We start from the raw sequence: 18,193 nt of genomic DNA, 5'->3' as shown, positions 1-18,193 counted from the left end.
TCTCAACCTGGTACCCGCCTTACCAACAATTAATTTTATATGATCATTCCACTTCAAATCGTTCCGCACGCATACTCCCAGATATTTTACAGAAGTAACTGCTACCAGTGTTTGTTCTGCTATCATATAATCATACAATAAAGGATCCTTCTTTCTATGTATTCGCAATACATTACATTTGTCTATGTTAAGGGACAGTTGCCACTCCCTGCACCAAGTGCCTATCCCCTGCAGATCTTCCTGCATTTCACTACAATTTTCTAATGCTGCAACTTCTCTGTATACTACAGCATCATCCGCGAAAAGCCGCATGGAACTTCCGACACTATCTACTAGGTCATTTATATATATTGTGAAAAGCAATGGTCCCATAACACTCCCCTGTGGCACGCCAGAGGTTACTTTAACGTCTGTAGACGTCTCTCCATTGATAACAACATGCTGTGTTCTGTTTGCTAAAAACTCTTCAATCCAGCCACACAGCTGGTCTGATATTCCGTAGCCTCTTACTTTGTTTATCAGGCTACAGTGCGGAACTGTATCGAACGCCTTCCGGAAGTCAAGAAAAATAGCATCTACCTGGGAGCCTGTATTTAATATTTTCTGGGTCTCATGAACAAACAAAGCGAGTTGGGTCTCACACGATCGCTGTTTCCGGAATCCATGTTGATTCCTACATAGTAGATTCTGGGTTTCCAAAAACGACATGATACTCGAGCAAAAAACATGTTCTAAAATTCTACAACAGATTGACGTCAGAGATATAAGGTCTACAGTTTTGCGCATCTGCTCGACGACCCTTCTTGAAGACTGGGACTACCTGTGCTCTTTTCCAATCATTTGGAACCCTCCGTTCCTCTAGAGACTTGCGGTACACGGCTGCTAGAAGGGGGGGCAAGTTCTTTCGCGTACTCTGTGTAGAATCGAATTGGTATCCCGTCAGGTCCAGTGGACTTTCGTCTGTTGAGTGATTCCAGTTGCTTTTCTATTCCTTGGACACTTATTTCGATGTCAGCCATTTTTTTGTTTGTGCGAGGATTTAGAGAAGGAACTGCAGTGCGGTCTTCCTCTGTGAAACAGCTTTGGAAAAAGGTGTTCAGTATTTCAGCTTTACGCGTGTCATACTCTGTTTCAATGCCATCATCATCCCGTAGTGTCTGGATATGCTGTTTCGAGCCACTTACTGATTTAACGTAAGACCAGAACTTCCTAGGATTTTCTGTCAAGTCGGTACATAGAATTTCACTTTCGAATTCACTGAACGCTTCACGCATAGCCCTCCTTACGCTAACTTTGACATCGTTTAGCTTCTGTTTGTCTGAGAGGTTTTGGCTGCGTTTAAACTTGGAGTGGAGCTCTCTTTGCTTTCGCAGTAGTTTCCTAACTTTGTTGTTGTACCACAGTGGGTTTCTCCCGTCCCTCACAGTTTTACTCGGCACGTACCTGTCTAAAACGCATTTTACGATTGCCTTGAACTTTTTCCATAAACACTCAACATTGTCAGTGTCGGAACAGAAATTTTCGTTTTGATCTGTTAGGTAGTCTGAAATCTGCCTTCTATTACTCTTGCTAAACAGATAAACCTTCCTCCCTTTTTTTATATTCCTATTAACTTCCATATTCAGTGATGCTGCATCGGCCTTATGATCACTGATTCCCTGTTCTGCACTTAAAGAGTCGAAAAGTTCGGGTCTGTTTGTTATCAGTAGGTCCAAGATGTTATCTCCACGAGTCGGTTCTCTGTTTAATTGCTCGGGGTAATTTCCGGATAGTGCACTCAGTATAATGTCACTCGATGCTCTGTCCCTACCACCCGTCCTAAACATCTGAGTGTCCCAGTCTATATCTGGTAAACTGAAATCTCCACCTAAGACTATAACATGCTGCGAAAATTTATGTGAAATGTATTCCAAATTTTCTCTCAGTTGTTCTGCCACTAATGCTGCTGAGTCGGGAGGTCGGTAAAAGGAGCCAATTATTAACCTAGCTTGGTTGTTGAGTGTAACCTCCACTCATAATAATTCACAGGAACTATCCACTTCTACTTCACTACAGGATAAACTACTACTAACAGCGACGAACATCAGTTGACAATTACAATACCGATTGCTGCTTGGTCCCCGCATGTCCTGACTTTGCCCCGCACCCGTTGAGGCTGTTGCCCTTTCTGTACTTGCCCAAGGCCATCTAACCTAAAAAACCGCCCAGCCCATGCCACACAACCCCTGATACCCGTGTAGCCGCTTGTTGCGTGTAGTGGACTCCTGACCTATCCAGCGGAACCCAAAACCCCACCACCCTATGGCGCAAGTCGAGGAATCTGCAGCCCACACGGTCGCAGAACCGTCTCAGCCTCTGATTCAGACCCTCCACTCGGCTCTGTACCAAAGGTCCGCAGTCAGTCCTGTCGACGATGCTGCAGATGGTGAGCTCTGCTTTCATCCCGCTAGTGAGACTGGCAGTCTTCACCAAATCAGATAGCCGCCGGAAGCCAGAGAGGATTTCCTCCGATCCATAGCGACACACATCATTGGTGCCGACATGAGCGACCACCTGCAGATGGGTGCACCCTGTACCCTTCATGGCATCCGGAAGGACCCTTTCCACATGTGGAATGACTCCCCCCGGTATGCACACGGAGTGCACATTGGTTTTCTTCCCCTCTCTTGCTGCCATTTCCCTAAGGAGCCCCATTACGCGCCTGACGTTGGAGCTCCCAACTACCAGTAAGCCCACCCTCTGCGACCGCCCGGATCTTGCAGACTGAGGGGCAACCTCTGGAACAGGACAAGCAGCCATGTCAGGCCGAAGATCAGTATCAGCCTGAGACAGAGCCTGAAACCAGTTCGCCAGACAAACTGGAGAGGCTTTCCGTTCAGCCCTCCGGAATGTCTTTTGCCCCCTGCCACACCTTGAGACGACCTCCCACTCTACCACAGGTGAGGGATCAGCCTCAATGCGGGCAGTATCCCGGGCAACCACAGTCGTAGTCCGATCAGGGGATGCGTGGGACGAGCTGGCCGTACCCGACAAACCCCCATCCGGACCCCCACAGTGATGCCCATTGGCAACAGCCTCAAGCTGTGTGACCGAAGCCAACACTGCCTGAAGCTGGGAGCGAAGGGATGCCAACTCAGCTTGCATCCGAACACAGCAGTTGCAGTCCCTATCCATGCTAAAAACTGTTTTGCAAAGAACGTCTGAACTAATCTACAGAGAGCGCAAACAAATCGACAAAATTTAAACGGTTATTAAAATACAAGATTGCCTAGTAAATGCAGTAATGCTGCTACTTGCGCACTGCTGACACTGCTCGGCGGTGGAAGGAGACTACGCGAATTTACACTATTCAGGTACTAAAACGCGATGCTACACTCTCAAACACTATAATACGCCCGAAATTTATGAATTAAACAATGCAAGTACCAAAAACACGCAAAGAAATTAAGAATTAAACTATGTAACAAATGAGTTACATATTGCCTGCATAAACTATACTACAACATTAACCGAGTGGTTGAAAGGAAAACGCCGAGCCATGCCACTTGCTGTTCTGATGGTGTGGTGTGAGCCTAATGACCATTATTTAGACTGTTACTTCTGTCTTACAAATATTTCGGAACATTCAAGCAAAACTAGACATAAAATAAAGTATCCCAATGTATCTTCAGTGCATTTGTCTGTTCCCCGTGATGAGAGGTTGCCTATTCCTGTCTGTAACTTGAAAGCCACAGGACCAGACATCATGTCAAGTTAATCAGAAAGTATTGAACATATAGAACAGTACTGCCCTCAGTATCATGACACTTTGCTTCAGTTCTTTAATCAATGGGAAGCGAATGATTTGGTTCGTGATCTAAAACTTGCAAAACAGCAAGCTGAACTCATGGCGTCAAGACGGCAACAACGCAACCTTCTAGCTCCAGGGACAACAATTTCCTGTTTCAGATGAAGAGGTGCTTCCTTCATTCAGTATTTCGATATGCAGAATTCAGTGTGTGTATGTAGAGATGTCAATGGTCTGATGATGCAGCTAGGTGTACAACATAATCCACAGAAGTGGTTACTATTGACTCCAGTAAAACCAGCTTGAAAGCAGTACTACTGCATAATGGCAATGCATTTCCATTGGTATCTTTGACTTACGCAGTAGACATGAAACAAACTTATGAAACCCTGGCTTCACTGCTAGAGGCAATCAAATATAAGGTTCATGAATGGCAGCTTTGCTGTGATTTAAAAGTTGTTGCACTCCTTACAGGTTTACAGGCTGGATTCCCGAAATACTGCTGCTTTTGTGCCTTTAGGAAAGCGGTGACACCAAGAACCACTAAACAGTCTAGGAATGACCTATAAGGAACCCCATTGGCTGAGCCCAATAAAATCATTTTGCCCCCCTTCAAATCAAGTTGGGCCTTATCAAGAACTTTGTGAAAGCTCTGGATAAAGAAGGTGAGGCTTTCAATCACTTAAAAGAAAAGTTTCCCAAATTAAGTGAGGCAAAGCTGAAAGAGGGTATATTTGTTAGACCACAAATAAGAAAACTGCTGAAAGCTCCAACCTTTGATACCAAACTTACAGATATCCAATTAGCTGCTTGGTCTTCTTTTAAAGCTATTGTGAAGGGCTTTTTGGGTAACAGAAAAGACAAAAACTATGTTAGCATTGTGAATGATCTGTTGGACAACTAAAAGAACATGTGGTGTAGAATGTCAGTTAAAACTCACTTTTTACATTCTCAACTTGATTTCTTCCCGGAAAATTTGGGAGCCGTAAGCGATGAGCATGTTGAAAGCTTTCAGACATTCTTATCATGGAGCACCGTTACCAAGGCCATTGGAACCCTTTGATGATGGGTGACTACTGCTAGGGTCTTGTTAGGGAGAGTGATGAAATGGCAAACAGAAGAAAAGCTCTGTCATCACATTTTTCAAAAACCAAAGACAATTAAAGGTGAAAATATCTTCTGAACTAATTTGAACCTTTTATTGGCATCATGCCCATATATACATACAAAATAGTATTGATTTCAAACGTTTTGTTTGACTTAATTGTGTCAATTTTCACTATTACCATTATTTATTCTGCTGTGTATCTAGGAAATGTGACATCATAGAGAAAAACTGATTTTACCAGTGTATTCAGCACCCCAAAATTAAGTAAATCCACCCATTTACAAACCAGATGCAGAAAAAGAAGTTTAAATTTGTTAACTAGTGTTATGTGCTTTTATTATATCTGACTACATACAACGTAGCTGAAGAGGAAGACTGATGATCTGAGGTCCAAAAACAACACAAAATAAAATTGCACAAGGCACTGTATTGAAAGGATAATCATGCCAATTTGTGTTCCATTTGTAGGAATGCTTTGAGAGGGAAACCTGGAAGCATTTCTAGTGAAGATAAATTTATGAAAGTATGTAACAAATCTTGATTTTTTTATCATATAAACAATCATTATTGTCACTTAATATGACACCAGTTGAGTCGAAACTATTTGATGGCAGTAAATATTTGTGAGTGGTTCACAAGAATCTCTATTTCAGGCACAAGTAAACTACCCAGAAAAGCATTTACTCCAACTGCATATCTGTAAATATGCATGGGCTTAGATTCAAGAGGAGCAGGGACTAAAAGAAAGTCTTATAAAATTAAAACATAAACTTTACTGTGACATAAATAAGTAACAATAACCAAAATAAAAGTCTTCTAACTTAGAATGTGAGGAAACACATGGATGTGAAAAAAAGAAATTTATTGGGCCACATAGTGAACTCAAGAAGGAAACAATGCAAGCAGTGTGCACATATCAAATACATTAACAAATGAGTGTCTAGAGGCCTGTGCATGTCCGTATAAATATGCTATTCCATTCAGGTGTTGATTCTGTAGGGCTACATGTGCACAGCAGACCAGGTGACAGTGATCGGTGACCGGGCTGCCCCTAGCGGCCACCTCAGGTAGTTGTAGGTGTACTGTCTGAATGTTGGTATGCACTACACTTGCTGTAGTGGCCAAACTTATGTCTGCTGGCAGTAGGTTTAGTGACCAGTGGGTCACTACACTCCTCATTCCTTCTGGGGGGAAAGACCAGACAAAATGGCTCTGAGCACTATGGGACTTAACATCTGAGGTTATCAGTCCCCTAGACTTGGACATCGCACACATCCATGCCCGAGGCAGGATTCGAACCTGCAACCATAGCAGCAGCGCGGTTCTGGACTGAAGCGCCTAGAACCGCTCGGCCACAACGACCGGCGAAAGACCAGACAGTGCCATCCATGATGCTGTGACTGCTGAGACATCCATGGCATCTGTGGTGGTGCAGAGGTGACAGCTAAAGGCGTAAGAAGTTTCCAGTCTAGACTGATGCATAAGGGAAAAAATGAGTGGAACAAAGGTACCCCTACCCCTTGTGGACCCTGTGGCGACGGGTGACTGGACTGGCAGTGGGGAAGGGAGCCATCTCGACGGCAGATTCCACAGTGACTGGTGTGGACATGGGCAGTGACGATGGTGGACTGGGGAGGAGAGGCTCTCTATTGACAGAGACCAGGCTTCAGTCCACGTTGCTGCCAGCACCTGCTCATCGCAGTGGGAGGTGCCAGCAACTGCCCATTGCAGTGGAGGTCCTGGCACTTGCCACAGGAAGCAAACTGCCATCAGCACTGACAAAGCCTCGACTGCCAAGATAGGCAGAACCTGACTCCAGAATGGCCAGACAAAGAACAAGGTGTCAGGCACATGGCCCAAGGACGGGGCCCTGCACCCATCCTAGGATGTAATTGGTTATGGTGGTGTGAGTTGATATCCGGTGTGAATCACGTAGATGTGGTGACCAGATGGGCTGTGGGCAACAGCCAGAATCCAGTGAGTGCAACACCAAACGCACTGCCCCAGACTGGTGTGCCAGGCATGAATGTCAACGAAACCAGCACCACAGAGGGATGCCTGTCTGGCTTCAAGAGGCTGAATGGCATCCACGGCTGTTGGCCATGTAGGAGTTCTGCAAGAGCTTAGAGAAAAAATATGAGAATCTCTTTGGAAGGGAAACTTTTAAGTACTTGTGCATCTGAGTCTGAAACATACGGGCAAGGTGTTCCACCTCACAATTTGACTGTAGAGGGAATGGCGGCACTGTGACAAGGTGCATGCCACTGTGCATACGAAAGTCCTTGATAGATTGTGCCACTGAGGACCAGAGTCTGAAACCCGAGGGCAAGGAAAGTCTTTTATGAAGAGTACCTCTGATAGGGCCTTGATAGTGGTATCTGCTGTTGCAGAGGACAACAAACGACATAACAAAACCGAGAAAAAGCACCCACTGCCAACAGCCGTGGACACTCTCATAAGGCTGTATAAGGGTCGGCCATGGCGAAAGGGCAGCGTACAGTGCTGCCTGCTAACCTCAACACTTGTGGCAAGCTGCAACAAGGTGTTGCCAACGGATGCCTGGCCAAAACATGTATTGGCTTGGAAACAGTTTTTTGGAGAGATTCTCCAGTGACCTTGATGCGACAGGCACAGGACCTTCCGGTGCATAGCTGCTGGAACCATGATGTGGGAGGGAACCCTTCTGTTAAGAGGAGAACAACACCCTCCAAGAAGGGAAAGTGATGGTGCAATGCAGAATAATTCTGAAGCAGCTCCAATGCCTAGCTCTTCAGATGGTCAGGTTACCCATGTTTTATCAGGTGTATGACCTGCCACAGCATCAGATCCACCGCCACAGCAGGGGAAAAATGGGAGACACTGATGGGAAAGCCATCCACTGTGTGCTTCACCTCCGTATCTAGAAGGAAACAAAGCAGTCCTTCCTGGTCAAATGAGGAGTCCAGGTACATGAAGAGCTGGGATGGAGCATCTGCATTCGCATGTTGCAACATGGAACAAGAATGGAATTTGTACTGGGATAAGAACAGAGCCCAATGCTGAAGGCAATGAGAGGCTTTGTCTGGTAAGGACCACAATGGCTAAAAGGGGAAACCAAGGGCTTATGGTCAGTAATTCAATGAAATTTTGTACCATATAAGAATACACGAAGTTTTCTTAAGGCATAGACAATAGCAAGAGCTTTTTCTCCCACTTGAGAATAATGTTGCTGAGCTGAGTTGAGTTTTTTCAACGCAAAGGAAATAGGCTGTTAGGAGCCATCTGAATGGTGATGGCAGGACCACCTCCCAACATGTAGTTGGACACTCCCATGGCTGGGATCAGATGCTCGCCAGGTTGAAATGTTTCAAGACGTGGCACGGAGCACACAAAATCATTACACTGCACTAAAGCATGCTCACAAGCTTCAGACTGAACAAAAGGAGCATGTTTCTGCAGCAACAGGTGCAAGATATTGATATACCACAGATAAGTGACTTTTTTTATTGCAAGAGGTCCACCTCCAGGGGCTACAGATATCATAAGCATATGCTTACAGCGATAGGAGGACAGAAAACTACACATATAAACAGAAAGTGACACTGGTTCCTATAGAGGAGCTAACTGGTACAGGAGGCATTATAAGAAAAGAGCTTTAGTGACCTCCCACTCAGAACACACTGAGCCACTTTTCATGAGTTCCAGTCTTTCGTGGATTCATCACAGGGTGGGAATGAAGGTTGAACAACTGGTGGTGGAGCCTGGTTCAATGTGTCCAACAACTGTTCCAACATGGTTGTATGTGCCTGCTGCTGTTGCAGAAGTGATAAGAGTAGAGCCTCTATGGAAGAGCCAATCAGCAGAAAAACCACACAATCTGGAACATGCGAAAAGTCAACCCTCACTAGTTGTCACTTGTGTTCTAACTAGGAACACAAGGAGACACACATGCGTTAAAATTATTGGGTCAAAGAGTGACATCAACATGATTACAATGCAAGTAGTGAGGATCATGGAGTGACACCAAGAAGAGCACAAAGCAAGCAGTGCACATATATCGAATACAATAACAAATAATGCCCTGGAAATCTGTGCCTGTCCTTATAAAGACACTGTCCACTTCAGATATTGCTGCTGTGGTGCTGCACACTCATGAGGGACCAGGTGACAGTGGTAAATGACTGGGATGCTCCTTACAGTCATCTCAGGTAGTTGTGGGCATGCCGTTTGAATGTCGACACGCACTATGCTTGCCGCAGCGACACGACTTCTGTCTGCTGGTGTTAGGTGTAGTAACCAGTGAGTTACTACAAAAGGCTATCTGCTCAAAAGTGCACACCTATGTACACCTGTGAAATCAAAATCTGTTTCTGGGTAATATTTAATGCAGTGTCATTCCACCCTGTGCATTTTAACATGTTTGGATTCTCCTTGGTATTATACCCTCAATGTGGCTGAGACATTGCTGCTCAAGCCATTTGCTGAAGGCAGTCTTCCTCAGTATGTCAAGTATGTGAGGATTCCTGCAACAATGTACTGAAAGTAGCAAGCATCCTCAGTTGGGTCTGTATCAGTAGATACCCAAATAATTCCATCTGGCTAATTTCTGTTTCCTGCTTGAAGGCATTCGTGAGATGGTTGCAGCATGCATATGCATTATTGTCTTGAAAAACAAACAAGTCACTGGAATGCTGCCTGCAGGTCCAGACAATAGACTACACAATCTTCTCCCAATATTGCACAGTACTCAAATTACCCTTCATAGTGATCAGACACATTTGATATCATTATATATATGACAGGCCCAGCTACCTGCTGAACCTGTGGTGCTACATTGATACCTGGTTGCTGTAACACTCTTTTATAGTTGTTTTATTTTGTTTTAGGGTGCAAAAACAACTAAGTCATATGCACCCATGTCGCAACTGTACAACACTAAGATGAAAAAGGAGTTAAAAGCGATTATACATTAAGCCCAATCGACAGAAGGGAAGACAGCTAAAAACAGGGACTTCCTCTTGGAGAAAGGTCCATAAAATACACCATAGAGACAACGGAATTCCAGAACTAAAGATTAAATGTCCTTCGCTGTACTGCTGCAATGGATAAAAAGTAAAATGCAGTTGAAAGCCCACACGTTGTTACCCAATATGGCCTATAACTCAGACAGCAAATGTAAATTAGAACGTAAGTGGTTAAAGAAAGGGCATTCGGCCAGGTAATGGCGAACCATCAAAGGTTGATGACAATGAGCACGAAGTGGTGGGGGATCATCACTTAACAAATGGCAATGGCTAAAATGGCAGTGCCTAATACACAACCTAGCTAAAATGATCTCCTTGTGGTGAAAGGGCCGAGAGGAGGTCGGTCTAGCTGCTGGGAGAGGTTTAATTCTCTGGAGTGAAGACCAGTGGTGATGCCAAAGTGGCACCACCTACTGACAGATGGCAACACAGGGATCATCGGAAGGAATGGAAGAACTACTTGGCTGGGGTAGGAGGGCTGCAGCCTTGGCAGCAGGATCAGCAGCCTCATTTCCTGTCAGACCAACATGACCAGGGACCCACATAAACATCACAGTGGCACCATCAAAGGTGAGCAAGTGCAGGCTTTCTTGGATCTGTTGCACTAAGGGATGGGCTGTGTACAGCACGCAGATGCTCTGAAGAGACAGAAAGAGTTGGAGCAAATGACACAATTGAAAAGTCGTGTCACTGGATGTATTGCGTGGCAGGACGAAGAGCTCCACTGTTAATACCGAGCAGTGTTCCAGAAGTAGATACTGAAAATCATTGGTGCCAATTACAAAGGCACACCTGACACCACGGTCAGTATGAGAACCATCAGTGTACATGAAGGTACTATCGCGAAGTTCTGTGTGAGGGTCGTGAGACTACGGCAATAGAACGAGTCTGGAGTAGTGTCATTAGGAAGCGAATGAAGTCCAAGGTGAACAAGGGCCGCCACATGAAGCCAAGGTGGTGAAAGTGGCAGGTAACATGAAGTTAAGCTGCCAGAACAATAGCCGAATGCGAACACCAGGTCACACAGAAGAGACACGTGCCCCATACAGGCTGTCAAAGGAGTCATTGAAGAATGACACATACAATGATAGGCAAGGCATGGCAGACAAATGGCATGCATATCCACTGAGGAGAACATTGCGTCAGCATGACAATGGTGATTTGGCAGTTTCTGCCTTTAGACTCAACAGGGCTAGTGTAAAAGGCGACAGTGGCTAAACGGATGCCACAATTTTATTTAGATGGCATAAGAGGGATGCACATGCAGATGCATAAACGAAACACTCATAGCCTGGTTTTGAATGGACAAGGGATCGGTACAAATGGAAGAGGGCGGTCCTATCTGCACCTTGGGAAGTACCGTTGAGGACATGCAGGAGAATGAGGAACTGGGTACAGTGGGTAGCCAGGTAAAATGTGCGAGGACCAAGAAAGTTTCCTATCAAGCATGAGCCCCCAGGAATTTCATAGTTTCAGTGAATCGAAGAGAAACAGGGCCATGGTTTAAGGACAGTGAAAGAAACCCACTGAGCTGCCAGAAATTCATACAGACAGTTTTGTGAGTGGAAAAGTGAAAGCCTCTGTCAATGCTCCACAAGTAAAGATGACAGACATCACTGAAGATGCCACTCAAGGAGACAAGTCTTTGGAGAGCTGCAATACATACCAAAATTGTCAACAAAAAGGGAGCTGGAGATGCCCGGTGGGAGACAGGCCATAATAGGGTTAATGGCAACAGCAAAGAAGATGGCACTGAGGACAGAACCCTGAGGCACACTTTTCCTGGATAAAGGTGTCCAACAAGGTAGAATGCATATGCACCTTGAAAACTCAGTCTTTTAAAAATTCCTGACGGAGACAGGGCAGGAGGTCTCTGAAGTCACACGTGTAGAGGGTACAGAGGGTATGAGTCCTTCAGCAAGTGTTGTAGGCTTTTTTCCAAATCAACAAAACATGGCCACAGTCCAATATTTCCACAGAAAACCATTCATGACATGAGTTGACAAAGTGACAAAATGGTCAACTGCAGAATGGCGCACTCAAAATCCACATTGTGCAGTGGTTAGTAAATTATGATACTCGAGCCACCATACCAGCCAAGCAGAAATCTTAAGTTCCATGACCTTGCAAATACAGCTGGTGAGAGAATTGAGATGGTAGTTAGAAGGAAGGTGTTTGTTCTTACTGGCCTTGGATATGGGTACGGCGGTGGCTTCACACCAGTGTCTGGGAAATGCGCCCTCTGTCCACGTGCGATTATATGCATGAAGAGAAAGTGCTGGCCCACAAGAGAAAGGTTCTGCAACATCTGAATGTGAACATTGTCCGGCCCTGGAGTTAAGGGTTGGCATGAAGTGAGAGCATGATCTAGCTCCCTCATAGTAAAAGCAGCATAGTAGCACTCATGATTCTGAAAGAAGAACGGTATCACCCGAGTTGCCTTCACTCATTTACAATGGAGGAAGACATGGTGATAGTGGGTGGAGCTCGAAATCTCTGGATAATAGCGGCCCAAGGTGTTGAAGATAGCAACAGGGTTCACTATGAAATTACCTGCTATAGTCATGCCGCAAATTGGGGAATGGGCCTTGGTCCCAGAGAGCCGTCTGAGGTTGGTCCACACAATGGAAGAGGGGGTGAAACTGTTAAAAGAACTAGTAAACGAAATTCAGCTAGCTTTTTTGCTATACCGAAGAATTTGACGACACTGCACAAACAACTGTTTATAATAAATGTGGTTCGCCTTTGTAGGATGAGGGTTAGAAATGTAAAGAGCACATCTTCATGTGCAAATTGTGTTGTGGCATGCCTCCACCCACCAGGGTACTGGGACATGGCACGGTAAAGAAGTAGTGCGAGGAATGGAATGTTGCATGGCAGTAAGGATAACGTGTGTAAGGTATTTGACCTGGTCATCACAATTGGGAAAATCTTGTTCGATGAAGGTCGCCAGGGAGGAGTAAAGCCTCCAGTCAGCCTTAGAAAGCTGCCATTTGGGTTTGCACATAGGTGGGGTAGGAGTCAGCAAATTGATAGCACATGGAAAATGGTTGCTCAAGTGTGTGTCAGAGAGAATGGACCACTCGAGATGATGGGCAAGCTCGACAGTGCAGAAAGAGAGGTCCAAATGGGAATAGGTGTGCATGGAGTCTGAAAGGAACATGGGTGCTCCACTGTTAAGGCAAATGAGGTGTAGCTGATTGAGAAAGTCAGCCAAGAGGGCACCTCTTGGCCAGTTTCTGGGAGAGCCCCTTAGGGGATGGTGCATGTTAAAGTCACTGAGCAGCAAAAATGGATGAGGGAGTTGACCAATAAGCTGGAGGAAATCTATCCTGGTGCCACCAAATGATGGAGGGATGTAGACAGTACGAAGAGAAAAGGTGAAGCGAGGAAAGAAAATGCAGACTGCAACAGCCTGCAGACGGGTGTACAGTGAGATGGTTTGACTATGATCATCATCCCAGGTGAGCACCATGACTCCCCCATGAGATGGAATGCTGTCATTGGGAGAAGGGTCAAATTAAACCAGAAAGAAAGAAATGCAAGAGGTCAAAGCAGTCATGAGGATGCAATTTTGTTACCTGGAGGCAGAGAACAAGTGAGTGTTGCAATTTTAAGAACAGCTGTAATTCTTCCTTGTTGGATCTAAGGTCATGAACATTCCATTGAAGGAGAGTCATGACACGGAAAGGGGAGGAGGGAAACAATGAGGGGGTGTCACCTTGGCAATTGCCAAGTGCCAGCCTTCGAAAACACTCTGCTACAGTGTGCAGAGGCTGGAGGATCCTGCTCCATGAGATCTACAGAGGTGTCAGTGTTCTCCCTCAGTTGGTCTGCGGATTCCAAGGCAGAAAAATGATTGGCAGTGTGCACGGACGACATGGAGGTCAGCCGGGTGAGAGGTATCACGCAGTGACACTGCTGAAGAAGATTTTCCTAGTTGGCAAAAGAGGAGACCACTGATTTGTTTGATTTGTTGAAGTGTTTGCAGTTGGCAGATGAAGATTCAGATGTTTATTGGCTGGAGGGATCTACAAAATCTTCATGTGAGTATTCTTTCCATCATGTCCAACCTGCTGGTTGAGGGGAAAATTTGGTGGCTTATTGCACTGCTGGAGGAGAGGGAGATGGGAATGCTACTATGACACTGGGCGATTTTGCAACCGTGTTACTGAATTTGAGGCTGCAAGTCTGTGTGGCCCACATCAACTAGTGTCATTGTTAACACAAAAATTTGGATCACCAGGAGGTGTGCCATGTGGGAGTTTCTTCCCTGAACAACTTATACCTAGTTTACTTTCAACAGTGTGGCTTGCTTTGTTTGTGAACTCATTACCACCGAATTTCTTTTAATTGAATTTCTTGATGCATGGCATATTTTGTATTTATTGCACACTAAAGGATATATACTTCCACAAATATATGTAGCACTTGGGAAACAAACATTCAGTAACGTGAACAAGCTGCTTCAGTGAAACAAAAGTAAATACTAGCAAAGGTAATCATTAACAGACACTAGAAACCAGCACTGTTACCAACATATACAATGTATCCTAAGTATAATCACTGGAAACAAAAATGTTCACAGTTTCTCCCCCCCCCCCCCCCCCCCCCGAAGTAATACTGGTTTCTGTAACAGAAATAAAGGGGGCATGGTGGCATACATGACTGTAACTTTAAAATTTGGTATATATAGGTCATTTTTCATTTAAAACCCTATGATTATATATATAGACACACACACACACACACACACACACACACACACACACACACACACACACACACACACACACACACACGCACAAGGTTCCTTTACAAATATCTGCTTGTGTCTGTGTATGTGCGGATGGATATGTGTGTGTGTGCTAGTGTATACCTGTCCTTTTTTCCCCCTAAGGTAAGTCTTTCCACTATCGGGATTGGAATGACTCCTTACCCTCTCCCTTAAAACCCACATCATTTCGTCTTTCCCTCTCCTTCCCTCTTTCCTGACGAAGCAACCGTTGGTTGCGAAAGCTAGAATTTTGTGTGTATATTTGTGTTTGTTTGTGTGTCTATCGACGTGCCAGCACTTTCGTTTGGTAAGTCACATCATATAGGGAAAGACTATAGAAGTTAATAAAGTCATTAAAAAAATTCGATTTTTCCACCATTAATAAGTACCCTGTATCCTTAAGCAGCTAAAGAGGTCCATCTGGAGATGAGACGGAAATTTCTGGTGCTGCCTCTGTTTGGCATGCTTTTTGAATGTGTGCACACTGTCATGGAACCAAGCAGGTGATCTGTGCCATGTTCAATAGTTGAAAATTGATCCACAACTTATTTTCACTATTGTCTTGATTGTGATACAGTAGTCTTTGAGCATCAGGGGTTCCACTTTTCTGGTTATTCCCAGTTCTTCAGAGAGAGACAGCCTGCCATTTCACTCTTTGCCATTTAAATTTGTTTGACCACAGTGGAAGCATCTGTTGCCACACACTTCCATCGAACTTGGTATGAACTGCTGCACTACTAATAATAATTTCATGTCGCTCATTGGCCTAGTGCAAGACTTTCAACTGGATGGCACTTCACTTCAGCAACATGCTTGTACTCAACATAGCCCAGTTAATCCAACGGAGGCAAGGAGACTTACAGCAGTTTAACATGGAATCCAAACCATGTGTCATTTCTGGCGATTGCTCACATCATTGAGATGTGACGGCTAGGTTAAAATGCAGACTGAAAAATCCATGGTCCAAATAAGATTATATCCCGTGAACTCTCAATTTCCAGACACACGCTTTATTGCTAGACCACTGTGCCTAATAATTACCACATGATACTCCACATTAGCAGTGAGCTGCACCATTTTGTTTTGACTACTGCAGGGGCATACTATGGTTCTTTCGGTATGGTGATTTCAATATGTACTGGGACCAAAGACAGGCACGTGCTAAAAAATGTACTATTAATTATTTAACTCTATTTTTTGAGGCAATAATTAAAACTTTATGACTAACTCTTTTGTGTTCATTGTACAGCCACTGACATACTCAGCTTCAGCTTCATTTAATAACTATAAGTGTGTGTTCTGGCAGTGGAGACAGCCGTCTCCTCATTTGATTGAACCTTAACTGAGGAGCAACTGACAACTCTTGAGACATGTGAGGGATGATAACTAACATGTAGTTTCAATTAGACCACAGTATTATTACATGAGGATGCTGTACGGGAATATTTCTCATATTTATGGTAGATCACAAAAACTATGAAACATTTAAAGAATACAAATAACATAGAAAGAGAAACATGTTTATTATCCACCAAATTTGGCCTGCAAATTATATACTTCTTGTCTTATAAACCACTAAATGTTTGTTATTTGCTGAAAGAGAGAATTTATTTGCCTCATTAGCTGTGCAGTATGTTTAACTACCAGATATTTCTGCGTAAGCAATGAGATTTTCATGTTACCCATGTGCTCATTCCTACTTGGGGCATATTTTTACGCACAACTTGTTCCTCTTTCCCCCGATTAATACAAACTTCCAAGATTTTTCAGTGAAAGAGAGCACTAATTTAAGAATATTTGAAAATAAAAAAATTTAGCCAATGTTGAACAGATTCACTCGTGCTAGCTACACCAGAGAGCACACAAATTAGTAGGTATTCAAAGTCTCCATTTATTTCCATATTCAACAGAAAGCGTGTTAACTGTTTGCAACTCTAATGGACAAAGTATTCATTTTGTAACACTTGAAGCAACCTACATAATTTTAATACTTAATCAACCAGTCCAATTCAATTTCATTCTCCCTAACAAAAATTTACTGGAGAAAAGAAAAGGTTTATCATTTTAAGTTTTCTGTCACAGCTTTTGTCAGCCATAAATATTAGCACACACAGTACTGAATGTCTACATTTCCTTTAATTAAATTTCCTGTGTGACTAAATTCTTGCACAAACAGCACAAGAATAATTTTGTGCAAAATTCTTGTGACAAACTACAATGATACTGGATCATGTCATGAGTCAGTTAATTGATTCGGAGAGTGTTAATAGGGACTGCATTAACACCAAAATAAAAATTAGTTAAACTATTATATAGATACACCTGGATTTTCTTTTTTACAAATGATTTAAATTAATATGAGTATGTAACTGATGTATTATTTGCTACCACATACCATTTTCTACAAATACTGCACCCAGCTTACCACTACGAAGGTATTACTTTACTTTGTCACATCCAGGGTGTCCCAGGAGGAAGGGTCAGTATTAACGGATACGACAGGAACAATTATCCGGAGCAAAAAGTCTAGCAAACATGGGCTCTTAAAATGCATACCTTAAGAGCTATGAGTTCTGTTTCAGCTTCGATACTATGAAACATATCTCTTCTACTGCAAGCTCTTTGCTTTCCATATTTTGAGATGACGTAGTATGGACCAAAAAAGAGGAAACTGTCCAGTAAACCTGGGCTCTGAAGTCCATACCTTAAGAGTTATGAGCACTTGTTCAGATTTGTGACTGTGAAACATCGCCTCCACCGAACAAGTGTTCATAGCTTTTAATGTATGCATTTTACAGCCCATGTTTACTAAACATTTTTGCTTCTAATGATTGTTCCTGTTCTACCCCCTGACTAATGACCATTACTCCTGGGACACCCAAATTAATAAACATTGTACACATTAAGTAAAAAGATTATTCATCAATTTGTATCAGATGTGTTTTTGGAAAGCAGTTAAAGCAAATTTTAAAAATTACTAATATAAAAAAACCTTAGATAACATTTACAAACCATCACATACTTTATGCCTCAGGAATACATAGATACAGAAGGCCATTCCCAGAAGAGAAATTGCGAAGAGAACCAATATAAACTTCACAGAATCTTGATAAAATTTAAACCCTATGGGTTTAGGGAACATGATGGATCGGATTAATTCGCCTTTTAGAGTAGAAAATCCTGTACGAACTACAAGAGCAGAAACCTGGAAAAAACACAAGAAGTACTTACACAACAACTAAAAGAAGCATGCACTTTCAATGCAAAATAATACAAGACTCCAAAATAATATACCACAAGGATAATTAAATTAAAAACAATAAATGAGCAAAACAAAAATAAAGTACAATTCAATTGATAAATATTTTTAAACTTCCAAACATGAAAATCTCATGAACAAGTTTCTGAAATGGAAGGTGAAATGTCACAGTTTTCAAATGTTTTGCATCAAAAGTAATATTCACTTGAGAGATATGTAAAATTATAAGGAGACTGACTGGCCAGTACTTACATTCATA

At 43.3% G+C, this 18,193-nt stretch overlaps 1 protein-coding gene across 1 annotated transcript in view; it reads right to left on the bottom strand.

Moving 5' to 3' along the window:
- The window catches only part of LOC124556611 (polyamine-transporting ATPase 13A3-like), a 281,733-nt gene that overhangs the window by 115,315 nt on the left and 148,225 nt on the right, over positions 1-18,193 (bottom strand). Inside the window, exon 7 of the mRNA XM_047130578.1 lies at positions 17,698-17,880. Coding sequence (XP_046986534.1) covers positions 17,698-17,880 — 183 coding nt within the window. The remainder of the gene's footprint in view (positions 1-17,697; positions 17,881-18,193) is intronic.

Source organism: Schistocerca americana, chromosome X, assembly GCF_021461395.2.
Source record: "Schistocerca americana isolate TAMUIC-IGC-003095 chromosome X, iqSchAmer2.1, whole genome shotgun sequence".
In the NCBI taxonomy this organism is placed as follows: domain Eukaryota; kingdom Metazoa; phylum Arthropoda; class Insecta; order Orthoptera; family Acrididae; genus Schistocerca; species Schistocerca americana.
The sequence above is the reverse complement of the archived record's forward strand: the minus strand, read 5'-3'. Positions and strand labels throughout refer to the sequence as shown.